General features: G+C 40.8%; 1 protein-coding gene across 1 annotated transcript in view; it reads right to left on the bottom strand.

Annotated features, from left to right (window-relative positions):
- Window positions 1–265: 265 nt before the first annotated feature.
- Window positions 266–19360, bottom strand: part of znf536 (zinc finger protein 536) — a 99765-nt gene continuing 80670 nt past the window's right edge. The window contains exon 4 of the mRNA XM_053318690.1: window positions 266–420. Within this exon, the coding sequence (XP_053174665.1) occupies window positions 266–420 (155 nt within the window). The remainder of the gene's footprint in view (window positions 421–19360) is intronic.

Below are 19360 nucleotides of genomic sequence, written 5' to 3'. Positions count from 1 at the left end.
GTCCGTCTCGCAAATCCATCCCCAAAAAGGAAACTGTCCCAAAATCTCTCCTTCATATAGTTCTCACCTTCTCTTGACTCTGACGGTAGTATGTGTTTGTTTTTTGTTTTTTTTTCTCTTTCATCTTAAATAAAGTCTTTGTTATAGTGTATTCCTTCATTTTTCCTTCATCATCCTCCTCCTCCTCATCATCACCGCCATCACCATCATCCTCATCATCCTCATCATCCTGCCTTGCTCCGGTGCGAGGGGGGAGGGGGGGGCGTTAGTCTTTGTTTACAGCGTGGGCGTCCAGCCCCTCGTGGTCGCCTAGGTTATGGTTGTTAGGGTGGTTAAGCTCGTTGTTAAGATGGTTGGGGTCGTGGGTCAGCGCGGGGTCATGGGTCATGGGCTGGTCCTCCTCTCCTACCCACAGATGCACTACGGCCAATGAGAGAACAAGAGGCAGATTAGCACCACTGACCCAACACACCCGAGCCCACCCCGCAGTACACACACACACACATACACATATACACACACACACACCCTCAGCATTGTATCATACGGCTTGTAATGGATGGACTTGATATTTGAGACTGTCAGCTTTTCCTAATGGGCCATAGCCAATTGTGTAAAGACTTTAAAGGGTCATTTCACCCAAATTACAGAACAAAACATTTTCTCACTTACCTGTAGACATATACAGTCACAGGCCACTTTATTAGGAACACCTGTGCAGTCTAATTCAACAGCTCTGTTATACATTATACATTTATGAAGTTTATTTTCTTAACATTGTCAGAAAGGTGATAATTATACTCTGTACTGGGGTGCATTATATTGACTGGTGTTCCTAATATTTTGCCCATCTCATGTATGTTAATGGAGTGACAAAATATCAGGAACACCAGTCAATGTAATGTACTCTAATACACCACCATCGCCCACTATGACCTCAATAATAAACAAAGTAGAATTCTACTTCTATCACCTTCATGGCAATGTCAACAAACACTGAAAATGTATAAACTTCATAAATGTAGAATTTATAGCAGAGCTGTTGTATTGGATTGCATTAGATTGCACAGGTGTACCTAATAAAGAGGCTAGTGAGTGTAGTTATAAAGACAGTTTTGGTTAAATATATCCAGGAGGCTCTGATAGTTCTGCTTCCATCCCAATACAATGGAAATATATGGAATTTCATGTATACATGTACAAAATGTCTAAATTTTCCAGTAGCAGTGTCCCTGTTACTCCAGGTAATCCACAGACCTGCAGTCAACAGTTTTAATGGGGACTATTTTCTATTTGGTAGAAAGTAGTCCTGGTGACAACTTAACAGAGATACTGTCTGTGGATTCTCTTCAATAGCAGGAACACTGTTTCAGGAAGGACTCCTACAGTGTTTATTAAAGAAAAGAAAAGAAAGAAACTAAATAAAATTCCATTGATTTCCATTGCATTGATGTGGTTGCTGAAGTATCAAAGACAAAAGGAAAATGACACCAGAAGTACTGGTATAGCCAGATACCGCTAGAGATAAGTGAGACATTTGTAAATGGGTAATTTGGGTGACCTGACCTTTTTAAAATTCAGTTTCAATGCATTACATGAGTTGTACTCATTACTAAAATAACAGACAACAGAAACATCTTCAGCTCACAGTCCCAAATGTTCACGTATTGCTTTTAAAGAATGTCACTATTATGTGTAAGTTGTATACTGATAATATACTAATACATGTGGTTAGATAATAGATATGTGTTAGTTAGTGTCTAAACATACAGGGTTGACACAATAAATCAGGAACACCTTAAAATGAAATACATTCTACACAATAGCATGACAGATGAATGCAAACAGTTGAATCCACATATATATTTGCAATGAACAGTATAAGCTTTTTAAAAGGTAGCATCGCATTCTGAGGGGTTCCTGTTATTCTGTCTACCCTCCAACTAATCGTTGTGAGCTCCCTCTTCACCTAATAAGCAAGGTCAGCATATTTTTTCATTCGTTTCATCAGGTCTGACACATCGAGATGACTACATCTCCCATTTATTTCTTCCCTAATTGTATTTCAGCGTCTTCTGTACACAGGAGCTTTTACACTGTGAGGTTGTGAAATCATCATCTCTAAAATGATATGAGACGCTAACACATTATGGTTATGACAACTGGAGTAGTTTCATACTTGTTCCAAGCAAGTTTTGTCAGCTCAGTAAGTGTGACGAGGGGTGGGGGGAGTGTGACGGCAGATGAGAAGTGAAGTGAGTAATTCTAATAAAAAAAGAAAAAAGAAAAAGTTTTAAGACTCGGTGAGACAGTAAGAAATGCATAACTGTAATTAGGTCCCACAGTAGCGGCCACTAAATAATACAACTTGTCGCCCCCCTCCTCCTCCTTCGCCACCCTCCCACCCTTTCCTAGACTTTCATTCCCTCAGCAACTTCTTAGAAAATTATTTTGCAATAAAACGCCACCCGAACACATTTGCATGTCATGTTCTTTTAAAGTGGCGTTATGAATCTGACAAAACCAAATTAAAACACGGGGTTTATTTGAGCTAGCTTTTTTTCTTTCTTTCTTTTTTTTTTTTTTTCTTCACAAGGACAGAAATGGATATCAAAATGAAAGGAAGTCCCGGCATAACGGAGGGAAAATAAAGCGCTAATAACATGATAAAACATCTCCTCGATTCAACGCCGAGTAATAACTCTGCGGCTGTCTCCGCATAATGCTGCCAACATTTACTTATGTCTCATATGGGCTTCTGCTTTTAATGCTCCATATAACTTTGCTTCAGATGCTTTCCAGTGATACTGAAGGATAATTTTTACTGTAATGATATTGGTAGAAGAAGAAGTGTTTGAAATAAAATCCTGGAATACATGAGCTCAATCTGATTCCTACTAACGCTCACTTATTTGGAGCTTAGATCAAACAAATCATCATTAACGTGACGATCTGTAGGTGTGCAGTATGTAAACTGGAGAGATGAGGCTCTCAATGCTTCTAACTACTGTTATCTCATCACATTTGCAGCACATCTCACATTGTAAGTCTTTACTGGTGAATAAAATACTGTCATACCTAACTTTCACCACTAGATGGCAGCCTAAGACAGTAAATAAGACATTGAGGCCTATGTGTGTATTTAAACAGAGCACTAGACCTGTTATTCCCCTATTGGGGAGGTTCATTTTTAACAATTCTATAGTTAAAGTATGTAATAAAATAAGAAATTAATTCACCTGAACACATTTTATTTTAGTATCAAAACGTCAGTAAACATGATTCATTTGCTACCCCTATAATTTGCCATTTTTAAGCCACCACACTTAAAATAAACCAAAAATAAAGTTTCCTTGTTTTGCAGCTTCAAAAAGTGTCTCGTCTCTCCCCAAGGGCACTTCCTGCCTTTGACTTCCCTGTAAAGAAACTTCCTGTAACGAGCTCCAGATTAGGCCCCATATTTGATTTTCACTGTTCATTAACTAAGCCACCTGGAATGTTATTATTTAAGCACGGTGCTCCTTCTCCCCAAACAACTGCCGCTGCGAAGGGGGAGAGATTTCCTGGCCAACTTTATAGATTTAGCATAACTTCCCCCTCGCAGTTTTTAATTTCCCATTCGGGCAAGGCGGCAGATGCACCTCGCAGACACAGAAAAACCTGCCTGGCATTCATTTATCACTTGAATGCAAAGGCTTATCTATTTTGTTTCCTTCAAAGATTTTCGGGCAGCTTCTCGGGGTTTCGATGCAGCGCGCATACGTGATGGCGACGTGATACCATTCGAAACGCACCTCAATAGAAATGATACGACGATTATCAGCAAAGAGGAGCAGCAGAAAAACACCAATCTACATGCTCATATCAGTAGAATGCTCCTAAAGCAACAATATAGGGAGGGAAAGCTCGCCCTCTTGTGGCGTGTTGCGAGATAACAGCGGGTGGTTGTTGGAGGGGAGAGGGAAAGGAAAGGAAAACATATGGCGTGAGGACACACAGCTCCAGGATCCATCCACTGTTAATACATGTGTCATGCTTAACAGAATGGATAAATGGGGAAGGAGGATGGAACAATGGCATGCCACTGCACTCTGAGCATGTGTCGGAGAGACCGCCATGGGATACAGTGGACCGTGTGTGTGCGTGTGTGTGCGTGCGTGTGTGAATAAGTGTGTGTGGTCTCAGAGGCATCACCTGACATTAATAGCAGTCTGTGAAAACATCACACAACAGGCACTCGCCAAGTAGACGCTGGCATTTTGCAGCGCGACACCCTTCGATTCTTGAGACTGGTACTGTGGCACATTTGAACAGCCTTTTTTCTTTTTTCTTTTTTTTTTTGTTGGATACTGAAGCTAAAACACATGACTGTGAAATGCTGGTGCCTTTGTTTTAGCGGCTTATTCTTTTCATCCCAAATGACCATTAGGGTTTAACTCAAATGTTGAAACTCTCCATTTAAAGTGTCGGTTTTACCCAAATTACAAAAAATAGCAATGCAGGCAGTTTTGCTTTTATTTGCTCTGAATTTTTTCTTCCTCCGTACACCCCGATACAACAGAGGTGGCTGGACTCTTTGTTTGTGGTCCTAACAGCAAAAAAAATAAATACAATTAAACATCCCTCTTACTTTGGATAATCCACATAACACACTGTAAACAGCTTTCAAAGGGCCTTTTTCTTCTGTAGAAAGTAGGACTGTGAGAATTCAGCACTACGAGCTCTGTGGATCAACCACAGTGACCAGGATATGTTTCTGGATAGACTCACTTTTTCTTTTTCTGAGCATAAGAAATTCCATCTGCTGTCAAATCTACTGGATTTTGGAAGCAAGACATTTCAGTGACAGATCTGGACAAATAAAACCAAACACCATCTAGGCGAGAGGCCACAAGATACTTCAGAGAGGTCATGAGGCTTTCTCATCTAAACTTTTGAATTATACTGTATTACTGCCACGTTTTTATTTCTCAGATTTCCATGCCGTCTCTGTTTGTGTTGTCCTGGTGAATTGAATTATTCAAATAAAACATGTGTCATAACCGGACACGTGCAACCAGTGAAAAGGGGTTCACAAGCTGTCATTGCTTAATTATGAGGTGTCACAAACCTAAACGATTGTTAAAACCTGCACTAGAGATGAGTGAGAAAATGTCTTTTGCAATTTAGGTGAACTGACTCTTCTAAATGACACTAATGACATTATCTCAGATGGATTAACAGCCTCTTCAGACCTGTCCTGAAGCTGATGGGGGAAGTCAAATCCTGACCTTCACCGAGCTACAGTACAGTATGTTGTGCCTGACTGGCTAATGTCACATATTTCTTTCACAGTTATGTTGCAGTTCACTCTACAGGCATCAAAAAGTAGTCTGGCTGCAGTCCTCATCTCCATCCATATGGACTCCGACATAAAGTAGAGCTTTGTGGACCCTCAATGTGCCACTGAAGGTGGCTGTGGCTCCTTTGTTCCTTCTCCCAGGCATCCGGGCCCTACAACTAGCAGAAAAAAGTGTTGTTCTTGGCACGGCCCCAGCTCATTGTAAAGCCCAGTATTTATAAATATGTAAATATGAGCGGCACCAGGCATAACACGGCCTGCTTGTATACACCGAGGAGGAGGAGGAACGCCGAGGAAGTGAGCGCACCGCCACCCCTCTACCCCCCCCCCCCCCCTTTCCAAAATTGTATTTTTAGATGGTTTTAATGAATACAGGATGTTTATAGTTACCATTCCCTGTGATTCGCACAAAAGACTAGAAAAATCCACATCCACCCCTCGCGCCCCCTCCTCTGCACCCTTTCCAACCTCCCCCTCCCCACCCCCAATCCCTTAAAGCACTACTAAAGAAGAAGAAGGGGTGGGAAAAAAAAAATCAAATTTTGCGGTGAAACGCAGCAGGATTGTTGTGCTCTCAGCCTGCTTTCGGCTCAGATCCCTATTAGACAAACAGAGTGTGGTGTTAAGGTGCAACAAAGAGTGACGAAAAACTCCTGTGTGTTTCGGGGTGGAGAGCGGGCGGGCGGGTGCACGAGAGAACGAGAGAGACACGAGCGAAAAAGGTTCGTCGCGACGCCACATCAAGGCGGAACGCAATTTGTGTGTTATTTCTGTTTTGTTTTTTTTAAAGTCGCAAAAATAAAACAAAAGCCGGTTTCCATACGTGCGTGGAGCTTGTAAAAAAGGTTACCTGTTTTCTGTTGTCTGTGATAATGTGTGTTTTTTATGTGTGTGTACGCGTGTGTGCGATGACTCCATGTCAACTTGTTTTCTTTTTATAAACTCGGTTTTGTTTTGCTGCAAACTCTGGAGGTCTAGTATGAGGTGATGCGTATGACAGGATGGAAAGATTCAGAGGGGATGAAAAAAAAGGAAGTTAAAAAGTAAAAAAAAGAAAGAAAAAACGATTGCAGTTAGTGAAACACAATGAAGTGAATGTTAGTGCCCTCTTTCTATCTTTCGCTCTCTGTCTCCAAAAGTATTTCTGAGGCTAAAAGATTGCCGGTTTGATAATACCTCCGCCGAGCAATTTAAGCCCAAACACTCGGATGCTACAATCTGTCTTCTCTGCCTGATAGCGCTTTTCTCCCCTCTCCTCTCCAAATTACTTTCTTTCATATCTAATTATATTTGCTAATGATCTTATAAGAGAATAATGGAATGTGCTTGATCTATTACCTTTTTTTTCAATACATAAATACAATGCGGGGGGAAATGACTATTAGAGACAGGAGGAAATGTTTTTTTTATGTTTTTGATGAGAGGGAAAATGAAGCTGGGAGCTGCGGGGTCATTAATGGGCGATGAACACAGAGGTCATCTCTCACAATCTCTTCGACATTTCTCTCATCTGACGCCGCCGAAACAATCACAACCTCATCTGCACTCTCAATTCTGCCCCCTTCGACTTCAACCGTTCCTCGCTAATCTTCCTCATATCCACCTCAAGTCTCTTTGATCTCGTAATGGAAACTTTGAACTTTGTTAGGTGTCAAGTTGCTCGGTCGCTTGGTTTTTTCAAGCTGGGTCCCTTTTGCATACAGCCAAAAACCTTCAAATGTGGACTTTATTACAGGGGAACGCTATGATCAAGGAAATTCCAAGCCATTAAATTAAAAGCAAGATCACTGAAAAGTCATATAAACGGAAAGATTGTGGGTTAAACTGATGGTTTGGTGGCCTGTTTTTAAAGGGCACCGCACCAATTCTACACATCAAAATCAGTTTCCTCTTTATGGCCTGTGAAACTTGTTGTATAATGTCTTCTGTGGCTCTCGACAAACTTTGTCTAACTAAGAAAATAGCACAGTGATATCTAGGGCTGGGTATCATTTCTAAAATGTAGACAAATACCCTTAAAGTGATGCCGATACCAAGCACTTTATTCGTTACCCATCAATTGCGACTTCACCACCACAGATGGGTTGTAGCTGCTGTGGAAGTGGGCCAATCACATGTCGCATTAAATCGATTGGCTTTGGGTGCAAATGGGATGGATTGCAGGTATCGTTTGACGGGACACGTTTCGATACTACTTGGTATCGATATATTTCAGTTGGTACCTCAAAGGTATCAAGTACTGATACCTAGCCCCTAGTGATATCAAGGGAGTCCAGAATGAAGAGAAGCTATCCAGTTTTATTTAACATCCATCTGTTGCCATGGTTAGCAGAAATTCTATATAAATACATGAACTTATTGTCCTGTTAGTGACCAAGTTTGCTTTGCTTTTTACATTTACAGACTAACATTGTGTCTCTTGTGAGTTACCCAACTTCACAGAATTTCAAAGTGTATCTGATTCTTGATTCTTGATGATTGAATCACCTCATTTAAGTTTTGTTTGTGTGCTTGTGTCTGTTTGTTGGAGGTGCCACCTGTGAACCTCCAAAGAAGTGCGTCTGGGTTTTTTTTAGAGTGTTTGTGTACCAACACTTCAAAAGGCCAGATTGAATTTTCAAAAAGAACCGACCGTGTCCCTCCATCACTTTTCCTGAATTCAGTTTCCACACAGATTTCCACAAAAAAAATAAAAAATCAACAGAAGAATAAATAGTAGTTCTCATTATCTTCCTCTTTTCAAATGATGGCTTTCTGGGCTTCAACTTACACTCCAAAAAAATCCATTGGCCTTTTAACTGAATAGCTCCTCTCTCTTTCTGTTGCCAAACCCCTGTCCCATCCTGTCCCTCCCTTGCTCCCCTCCTCTTAAGCCTCTTCTCCATCCTCCCCCCTCCCCCCAACCCTCCCCTGTCATTTTTTTTTCTCTCCACAGGCCCTGGGACAAGCCAAGCCATGACAGGCACTCTAAACCCCCTGCATTAATGGAAGGAAATGGCATTCGATCCCTGTTTGATCTCCTAATCATTTCTGCTGAAATGATAATTAGTGCCCTTTCAATCCTCCCACAGAGGAGGAGAAAGGGGTGGGTCGAAGGGGGGAGTGGGTAAATACATAAATAGAAAAGAAAAAAATCCTCTTGCTTTTAGGACCCCAAATGACATCTCTGTCACCAAGTCAGGCATGTTCATGACCAACAAGTGCTTCCCTCCATTGCAAATTTCCCATCCTTTACACACAGAGGAGGGTATATATACACACACACTCAGACACACAGAGACACAGTGCCTGGCGACTGCTGTCTGTGATTCTTTTCAGCTGACATAATCCTGATTGATTCGTTCAGCAGATAAAAACTGGGTCCACTTCTGCCCTTTTACTGGGGGGCTGGAACATAATACGGCCTTTTATTCAGCAACAATGTAACATAATGGCGTTGGAATGTGCAGGGGAAAAAAGGCCACATCTTAAATGCTTGTGACACACTGTGCTTTGAAAAAGCCTGTAGTCTAATGTAAAAGAGTGAGAGAGAGAGGGATAGAGAGGGGGAAAGAAAAGAAAGAGAGAAAGAAATCATTAAGCTGCCAGATTACCCATGTGCCCCGGTGCTAACAAGGTCAGATGAAGGCTGTTGTTTTGGAGAACTTGTTTTCTTTCTTTTCATTTCTGAGTGTTTTGCTATGTGTGTGTGCATTCTCAACTTTTTGTATGTGTGTGTGTGTGTGTGTGTGCGCGTCTGTCACTCTCCTCTCTGTAACTCCACGTTGCCTTCATGTTCACACAAATAAATCGAGGATTTGAGCTCTCAAGTTACTTAACCGTCACTACTGTCCATCTTTCTTTTTTTTTCTGAAAGGAATCTTTTGTTTGGGAGGGCAGGAGGAGGTGAGGTCATCTCATCTCCACACATTGTAGCCACTATTCGCTTCATAACCGGCTTTTTTTTTTTCCTCCTCTTTTGGAAAGCTTTGTACTTACATGAACTAACATCCTTCCCTTATTCTCTAAGGTACAGACAGAGGCTAAAGGGCACACCAGTGGATGTTTGTATTAGTGTCCTCAACTGTACTGTAGTCTGAGTCAGTCTGCTGTAGAGCACTGTACTGTACTGTACTGTACTGGAATGTGAACGTGTACTGTACACTTTGACAAATTGAGTTTGTCTGTTCCATCAGAGCTTGTATGCTTTGGAAAAACCTGCCAGAGGAGCACAGACAGCTGTATCTGCCTTTTATATCTCTCTTTACAGAGTTTCTTTAATGTGATGATCTGTTATTAAATGAGTTGCAGCTTACAGTACGGTACTTCGGAAGCTTTTTGTGGCTTGTATGTCAAAATGGTTTGTAAGCCTTTCTTACATTACATTTCTAACGTCTACTTCCTTTCCTAATAGCTGTCTTTTAAAAAATTACAACTACAATTTATTTGTTATTCTGCTGCTATTACTGTAACTACAAAGAAGAAAAGAAAGAAAAAAGAAGAAGAAGTTGATATTTTAGAAGTTTGCATCACAGGATAGAATGATACACTGTGTATGTACTGTAATCCCTATACTGACCTTCACAGTTCAAATTCTTTCAAGTTCTTGACCAATCTTAACAAACACACACACACACACACACACACACACACACACACACACACACACACACACACACACACACCATGTTTCCTTTGCTGGACATTACAAACTTCTCAGCCATGTCTCGCATTGGAAGCGAAATCACAAATAAAGTATCCGACAGGAGAAAGCTGACGGGCCTTTCCTGCGAGTCACTCGTATTAATTGTAGGCGCTAATCTGCAAGCCACGGCCCTCCCAGGAGCGTACAGTGTTATCCGCACCAGCACGGTGGTGGCGACATATCTGGTTACTAATTCGGTGTGGCATGAAGCCAGCTGGGAGACGGGAAGGAAGAAAGAGTCTGTTGATCGGCCATTGAAATGTGTCCCCAAACCCATCCGTTTGACTGAGAGAGAGGGAGGAAGAAGAAGACAGACAAAAGGGTGGTGGTGATGGTGGGAGGGGGTGATGACACAGTATGGAGGATGTAGATCACAGACGAAGGAGAAAATGAAGTAGAGAAACAGCAGCAAATAGGGCAATATTATATAGGGCAATATGTTTATATAGGGCAACAGTGCAGTGTGTTGCCCTGCTGAAGTCTATAATACTCATTCATAAAGACAGATACAGAGAGGGAAGTAGAGTGATGGATCTCAACCTTGAAGAACGAAGGCAAAATATCAGACTTTCCATTAAAACATCGAAACATGGGCAGTGTTCAACCTTCTAGAAACTTCTTCTTGGACACAGGTGTAACCAGAGATGTTCCACCCAAGTAGAACTATACTGTACTGTACTGTGGCTTGACTGAAATTGTACTCAAGTAAAAGCCAAAAGTAGCTGACTTAAAAGGGACTCAAAAGTAAAAGTTACTTAGTTACTCCCCAAGGTTTTTAATCTGATTGGTGTGTTTTTGATGCAATGTATTTGATTGGTGCACGGTCCAAGACAGGCTCGTTTTCTAGCTATCCGTCCATCATTTTGAAGCACTAATAAATAATTTACTCAGTAACGCTTGAATGTACTAATGTAACAAACTACTTTACTTCATTTAAACCATACTCAAGTAAAACTATAACTACTGACTCTTAAGAAATACTCTAAAAAGTGAAGTAGCACCTCAGTTACAGCTATGTGAGAACTTGTAATTTGTTACTTCCACCTTTGGGTGTAACCAAAGCAGTATGTCTGAAAAGGCCCAGCAATGTCATCAGTCTTAGTTTCTTCTAAGCAGTTTTATTGTGCCAAGAGTTTCCAGATTCCAAATTAAGAGCGATATGTGAATTTGACATTTTTGGCAAGAACACGGAACAATATAGGTTGTTAGAAAACAAATCTGTGGCTATACTGTGACCGTATCGTTTTACAGTAAATATTTGACTGGAGTAAAAGGGCCGAGTTAGCAGTGCAAAGTATCAAATAGACAGAGAACGACAGAAAAAAAAGGAGAGATAAAAGATGTGAATTCTAAAGACCAAAAAAAAAAGAGAAAGAAGTCAGTCTCTTCAGCAGGAGATTAACAAGACAGACAGACAGAGGAGGAGAGTAATGACAACCCAGCCCTAGCTATCACAGCTATCATTTATAATCACAGAGAAACCTGTCGCTGTTTCCCATGGCGGGGGGGAGAGAGGGGAGGGGGGGGGGGGGCGCATGAGTTCTCTCGAGCTTCCAAATGTTACGGATAAATAAATGAAGGCAGTTTAGGACGTGAGGATGGAGGAGGCTCCAAGGGCTTTAGGGGTATGGTGGAGCGGTGGTGGTAGTTTGAGTCAACGGGGAGGAAGAAGAGGAGGAAGAGGAGATATGGGCTCTGTGAACAACTGTAACACGGGCATCAATTAAGTACATCAAGGTACGGGAGCTCGCCATATGTTAAAGCTCTAAGGCAAGAAAAGTCAAGATTTATGGAAGATGAAAAAGTAGTCGATTACCTCTGACTGACTGTCTGCACAATCTCCCCCAGCAGCTTTCTGCTAATGTCTAATTTTAGTTTTTATCATTTAAAGAAAATCACATGATCAAGTCATAAATAATCTGGCATGTATTTGAGGGCTTTTTTGGAGTGCTGTGAATTAGATATGAAGCAGCCTCTAAGTTTTAAAGGTGGCTTACTGGGTGAACTGTGTGTTAACAGTTATTGGGGGAGTACAATGACAAATTGTGCATGAATAAATGAATAAGTAGGAGCAACTGCCTGAGGCCCCAAACCCCCAAAGGCTCCAAAAGTCCCAATTCTGGTTATACATCATTTGATTAACCTAAGATTTGTTTAGGACTTTGCAACCCTTAGAATATCAATGAAAGAGGGAGGTGCATCATTACCTACAGTAATATTGTGGCCCTGTGTAAAAATCTGATGAGTTTTTATTTTAGTTTATATCATGCTCACATTGTGCATAGTTTGAAATAGCTACATTATTTTAATAGATTTGCCTCAAAGTAATTGGGGCCAGTGTTATTCCAGTAGACAAATACTGGACGCTTTAATTCATTTGTGTTAAACACTAAAAGATTGATGTTAAAATTGGACAAAAATACATGTTGAACAGTTAAATTACTTGAAAGTACAGGGTTCAAAGTCATGTATCCCCCCCCCCAAATTAACAGCACTTTTGTCCCATTTTGGATATGAGTGAAGAATCTAGTAGATGTGAATCCTGACAGTCTTCCATGCATTAGAGAACCCTTATCTATTTACTCTTTGGTATTTCATTAATGGAAACCTTTCCATTTAGCATGCTTTCCTTTTTTTTTTGCCATAATGTCACACCCCCCTCCCAAACCCCACACCCATCCACCCCTTGGAAGAACAGTGCACTGCCCAGTTTGAGAACCACATCATAGAAGTTCTCTCCTAAATCTAATTGTGCTTCACTTTTTAAAAATAAGATTATTTTACACATTTGTACAATAGAAATATCAACAATATAATCAAATATAACTGAATATGCAAAATGATTTAAATTCCAATGTCTTACATGTTTAAAGAGTAGTTGTGTAGTAGTCTACATTACAATAAATCCAGGTTTATGTTAAGTGAAGCTTCAAATCAAGATTCTCTTTTATTTCTTCTTTCTACTCTGCAGACACATTAAGATGCACACACTTTACAATAGTTTAGCATTGCTAATAACCCGTGTATTTTCTGCTTCTCATCTCTCTTTTTTTTCCCCTTCTGAAACTCCCCAAACACACACTTCAGCATCACCACTTCAGTATTTGTGTGATGTAAAGAGAGAAAAAAGGCAGAGAAAGTGAGAAATAAAAATGTGGAGCACCTGGCTTCTTTTTAACGTGGTTTCACAGGCTCTCAGTGGTCTCTGATGATTCAACAGTTGCTGCTACAAACATCTGCTGCCTGCTCTTAGCAGATCTCAATTAAGACTCACACAGCCGTGCATGCCATACCTTATTTATGCTTCTGCTTTTTTCTTCTTCTCTCTTACTGTTTTTTTTTTTTTTTTTTTAATTTCTTCACTCGTGTGAGACGAGGGGGGGGAAAAAGGGCCGAAAGGTCCGACAAACCCCTCTCAAAGAAGACATTATGAGGAGGAGAGACAGAGACGTTAAGAGGAGGTTGGAGGTGCTGGCAAGACATTTCAAAAAAGAGGCATTCGTGCCAACATTGGCAGCACTTTTAAGGAAATAAGAGCAAGCAAAAAAAAAAAAAAAAAAAAAAAGAGCCGCAACCACAACAAACGTTGACAAGCAGCAGCCTAAAGCCCTCCCTCCCTTCAGAGAGAGCCAGGCTATGTGAATTAGCATTTGTCTCTTTCCTCTGTCTTCTTCTTTTTTTTGAAAATGCACCCAAAGAAAAGAGACGAAGAAGAAGTGAGTGTTGATATGATTATGTAAATGTAAACAGGATTTCCTGCCGACTGGAAGCCGTTTTTCTCTCTCTCTCTCTCTCTCTGACCCGTTCTCCTTGCAAATCTTCCATTTAAGACGAATTCCCCCGGGGAGGCCGCTCCGCCGTTACTTAACGGGATAATTATGATATACGAAACCTTTCCAAGATCAGTCCCCCCCCCTCCACCACCACCCCCCCTCCTCCTCGTCTTTGCCGTCTCCCTGAATCTCTCTGGCTCTCTTTTACATTTCTCCCTTTTTTCGGTGCGTCTCTCACTCTCTGTCATTTCCTCTCAGGCCCTTTTTCCTTCTTGCCTTGCGTCTGTCCTGTGTGAGCGGGCTGACTGAGTGCCTCCACTTAGATTCTCCTCATACACTGAGTGGTTTTTTGGAGGCCAGCGTTGACACCATTCATTTTTGGTTCAAAGCTGTCAACACTGAATGACCACCACCATGAATATGTTTGAAATATGATCGTTTTCAAGCTGAACTTTTTTCCACAAGAATTTAATCTTTGGCACTGTGAGAATGACTCTGACATTTAAAACTGACACAAAAACATGAGAAATGTTTGACTCTTTAAGACAAAGCAGCTCATCACATTTACACAATGTCAAAGAAGAAATAAATGTACAAAACAACCTCCCATAAAAAGTCATTATTATGTGTGGAAATTGAATTGCTGTCATGAATTTTCACTTTTTCCTGTAGATGAGGTAAAGAATTAAACTCAATTATATCAGAATTAGCTGATGTATGATTTATTCAAATGTCACTTTCTTTGTACTTTTTATATCAGTGAGCAACATAACTGCCAAACTCTATTTGAAGTTCATGTCAAGTTGTACTTATTAAGTACAACTAGTCAGGTACACTGTTCTCATTCTTTTTGCAATAAACATGAAAAATCAGCTTTTTTTTCTTTCCTGAGAGGCCTTACTGAGATTCAAAATCTTTCACAGAGTTTCTATTTCTAGAAAAGATGCGCTGGAAACACGGGGCGTCATCTGTCACTTAGTTGCATTTTTATATCCTGTTGTGTGAAAATAAATGTTTTTTTTTAAGCAACAGTTAAAACAGCCGTCTTTAAACTCCTGCTGTGTAAGCAAACACAGTTCAAACACACACAAGTTTATCTTTAATTCGAGCCGTGATCCGAAAATTTCCCAAAGTTGACAGAAGAAATGTGTCAAACTGAATTAAAGGGACATGCGTGTAAAATTTAGCACGGCACACCTGAAAAATCTTTATTAAATAAATAATATAGGACTGGTGCTGATTAATGGAGAATTAAACCTGGAGGTTAAAGGTTAAATAAATGTTTTCTAGTCAGGTGTTACCCTGACTGAGTGTCAAAGCTTTTATGGATTTGACTGGTAATATTTCAGGTCTGTTCCGCTCAGCTGTGAAAGTCTTCTTCTAGCAAATCCTCATCTCACTTGGACCTTAACACCATGACCTCACAATGGAAGAATTGAGCAGAAATCACATTATATTCCACATATTCCTCCGCTATCCCACTGTGCGCTGTGTCCGCATATGAGTGTGTGTGTGTGTGTGTGTGTGTGTGTGTGTGTGGAGTTGGAGCGTTATCCATAATATACTGTGCTTATCCCTTTGATCCCTAGCAGCCAGGGAGGAGTGTTTCTGGAACCCCAGACACTTTTGATATGGAGAATCGGAAATGCAAAAAAAGAGCAGAGCAGAAAATCACGCTGCTCCAAACATTTCATAATGTAGACGTACAACTTAATTGCAATTCTGTGTGGTTGTTTGGTTCCTTATTTACTCCCGCAACTTTGTTACAGAGCCACACGTCAAACTATTTACGCGCTGGTGTAAGCACTTACGGCTACGACTCTTTTCGCTTGACAACGGCCATAAACAGAGGAGAGAGAGATCAAAACCGTTCATCGGAGAGCGTGACAGATGACAGATATGGCAAGAAATTTTCCATGATCTTCTGAGCGCATTGGGGGGTTGAAAGGGGGGGCGAGGTGGGAGGACTTCAAGGGGACGGAAAGAAATAAAAAGGGAGAGAAGTGGAGGGGTGGTAGGTTGGAGGTAAGGGGGGAAGGGGGGGGGGGGTAAAAATGAAAAAGAGAGGAAATCAAAGAAAGATTTCTTTCCGCACATGAGGTAGTGAAGCAAAAGAAATGGTCAACACAGAAACTTCCCTTTCAGTAATGTGTCCGATCAATTATTTATTGCCAAACAGTTTGTGTGTGTGTGTGTGTGTGTGTGTGTGTGTGTGTGTGTGTGTGTGTGGAATAGGAGGAACATTACTTGTCTCCATTGTGGATCAGACTTTTGATCATAATCATTAGCTTGTATGTTCCGTTAATTGGCTCCTCATGAATGACACAGATGTAACTTCCTGGATCTCTGACCTGGAGTTGAGTGCAGACATGACAGCTGACGTGATAAAACTGAGTGAACATGTTGTACAGTACAGTGACATGTTTAACACTTTGATTTGGAGTTGTGATATCTGGTTTAAAAATCTGTTGCACCTAGCTGAACCTGAGAGAGCACCAAAAGCTTGTGTGTTCTTCCACTTTAGTCTCAGAGAGCTTACTGAACATAATAATATGAATGAATATCTTAATATATGGATATGTTTTATTATCAAACTCAATATTGCCATGAATTACAAAGTTTTATGATATTAAACTACTGTCAGTAAGATGAATATATGATGTATATTTGATGAAGTTATTCTAACAAATCTTTATGACATTTTTTAGGTTTATTAATGGGTCAGCAAAGCAAAATGTGCATATAAAATGATTATGATTATTGATTATTGATATGATTACAGAAAATACACTTTTCTTAAATGAAAAAATCTTTAAATGAAAGTAAGCAATAGTTTATAAAAGCACAAGAAGAGGATTCACTGCACACAAACGGCATATTGTTTGACTCCTAGCTAATTAATAAGCACATATTTATTTAAGTTATCTTTAAAATAAAAAGCTTCTTATATGTAACTTTCATTTCAGGAATTTTACAGATTGTTCCTCTCCATAAAAAGAGAATTTAAACTAAATATATTGTCAAGAAAAATGCATGCAGATGATTAAAAATATATTTTTTTACTGTAAATGGACATCTCTACCACTTTTGTCAGAAGATCATTATAATAATAATAATAATGATAAATAAACAGTTGTCAGTTGATTAAAATAATAATTGTGGCTTTTGTTGTTAGTGCCCAAAGGAATTAAAAAATATGCAAAAAAAAACGTATTAACATATTTTCTTTTTTTGGATGGGAGCATTAAGAGTCTGCTTAAAGGAGGAGTGAAATCATCCATTTTTGAAGCCACCTCTGAAAAATGAGAGTGTGTGCTTAAACGTGCATTTTGAAGTTGCGGCAAACAAACTATTTTAAAAGATGAACTTAAGCAATCAACTTCTGACTTGAAGCTCGTAAAGAATGAGTAACAAACTTACTCTCTCTGTGCTTTCCCTGCCTCTCCGCTCCCTTTCCCTCCCTCAACCATTGTTTTGCTGCTGAAATCCATAACATTTCTTTTGTTCCCCTCCTTTCTGTAAGCCTGCTCTCTTATTTTCCCAAGGCCAAGAAACTTCAGACATGAGAACCCCTGATATAAAACCAGGGAAATTTACCTGGGATTAGCAGCCATTGACAAATAACCTTGGTGATAGATGCACAGTAGATTTGGTTCAAAGCTCTCCCGGCAGCCTCAAAAGAGATTAGTTCACTTCTTATCAGGTCAGCCGCGTCGCCTGGGAAATGTGTTTAAAGTCACATTGATTTATTGAAAGATTCCCCAATAAGAAGATATCTCTCGACTTAAGGAGTGTGTGTGTGTGTGTGTTCTTATGTGTGTCATGTGAACATGCGCCTCAAATAAATTACACTGCCTGTTCAAGCTTTAAGGAGAGAGAAAAAAAAAGCTCACACAAAGACATTTTCAACAAACGAACGATGCGCTTCAAACTAAAAAAGCACTTCTAGATAACTAGTGTTGAATACTGCCACCGGAGAGAGATGTCCCCATTCTCTTCCAGCCTCTCTCGCCCACTCTCTCAGTCTCTCTCTCTCTCCATTTACCCCATGCTGGTAGTGCTGCTGAAAACAGTGATTGTACAGTGGTGAGACACAGAGCAACGCTGACAAGGAGGTATAATAAGGCCTCTTTTGTTCCCCAGAGGGAGAGAGGTAGAGAGACATGCAGATAGAGAAAGGGGGGAGACGAGGGAGAGAGAGAGGGAGAAAGAGAGAAAAAGAGGGGAGCAGCTTTCATTTACACCATTACCTTCTTAAGCGTCATTATCAGGCCAAGGAGAGGAGGACTGTGGGAAATCGGGCGGGGCGGGCCGGTGAGGGAAATAACAGATCTGACATGTCGCTCACCGAGTCCGTCTGAGGGATGACATTCTCAATTCTTCCTCTCTTTCTCTCTCTCTCTCTCTTTCACACACACATTCTTTTAAGTAAACCTCTGCTTGGCTCATTCATCTTCTTATCTTTATATCTCGTCTGTTTTTTTGTATGCGTCTGAGGTTAATATTCCCTCGTGTGTCAACCCTGAAAAGAGACAAAAGTCGGAATTTGCCTCTTTTCATACGGTACAAAAGTACTTTGTTTTTAAAAGCATGGGCGTTAAACTGCTGCCTTCACACTTTTAGGAGGACTTTCTATTAGATTTTTGGAACCTGGCTCTTAATGAAGTCGTGGCACTGATGGTGGGCCATGTCATATGGTAAAACGGTGTCTGGAACCCCCTCCACACTTTCCCACATCAGATTTGGGTAGGCTTCCCGCACTTCATTGTCCAGGTGTGTGGAGGTGTGAAAGTTACAAGGATTTGAACTTCTCTCTCAAGTATTCTCTTTTCATTCTTTTCTCAACTCCTTCTGCAATTTTCGGCTTTTTATGACCGAGCACCACGCTGTTATCCCCGTTCTTTAAATGATTATCGCTTTCTCGGCCCTCTACGACAGCGAGTCCTTTCACCCCCCCCCCACCTTCTATCAACTCGAACAGCTGAAAAGACATTTGACGTGATCAAACCAGCAGCTCTTTGCACGCATACTCCACGCTTAATTCCTGGCTGGCAAGTGAGAGTTCCTTCATCCCAAAAAGCTCTGTTCCACCCTACACTGGGAATACATTTCTCTACTGACCTCACACTGACCTCGCTTTGTGCACACGAGCATTGTCGTGTCGAGGCAGGAAACAGACTACCGCAAAAGTTGGCAGCAAAGTCTAAATGATGACTTTCTGCTGCGGCGTTACGACGGCCCTTCATTGGAACGAGGACATGGAAACACAAAGGACTGACAGACAGGGGCGTCCACATGCTTTTGCTTATTAAAGCGTGTCTTCCTCTTCTCTCTCTGTTTGTCTCCTGCGGATCTTTCCATTCCGTCTTGTGTCATCTCAGTGTACATTTTCTTTCTTTCTTCCTTTCTCTCTTGAAAATAAAACCTCCTCCAACCCTACATCTACATGTCCGCCTTCATCCACATACCTCCATCCCTCCTTTCTCTGTCTCGCTCCGCCAGTTTCCATGCTTCCTCCATGCCTTCGTCTATCTCTCCCGCTGTTTGCTTTTAACTCTTGAG

Source organism: Scomber japonicus, chromosome 1 (assembly GCF_027409825.1).
Source record: "Scomber japonicus isolate fScoJap1 chromosome 1, fScoJap1.pri, whole genome shotgun sequence".
Classification (NCBI taxonomy): domain Eukaryota; kingdom Metazoa; phylum Chordata; class Actinopteri; order Scombriformes; family Scombridae; genus Scomber; species Scomber japonicus.
This window is presented reverse-complemented; position numbering and strand designations above follow the sequence as displayed.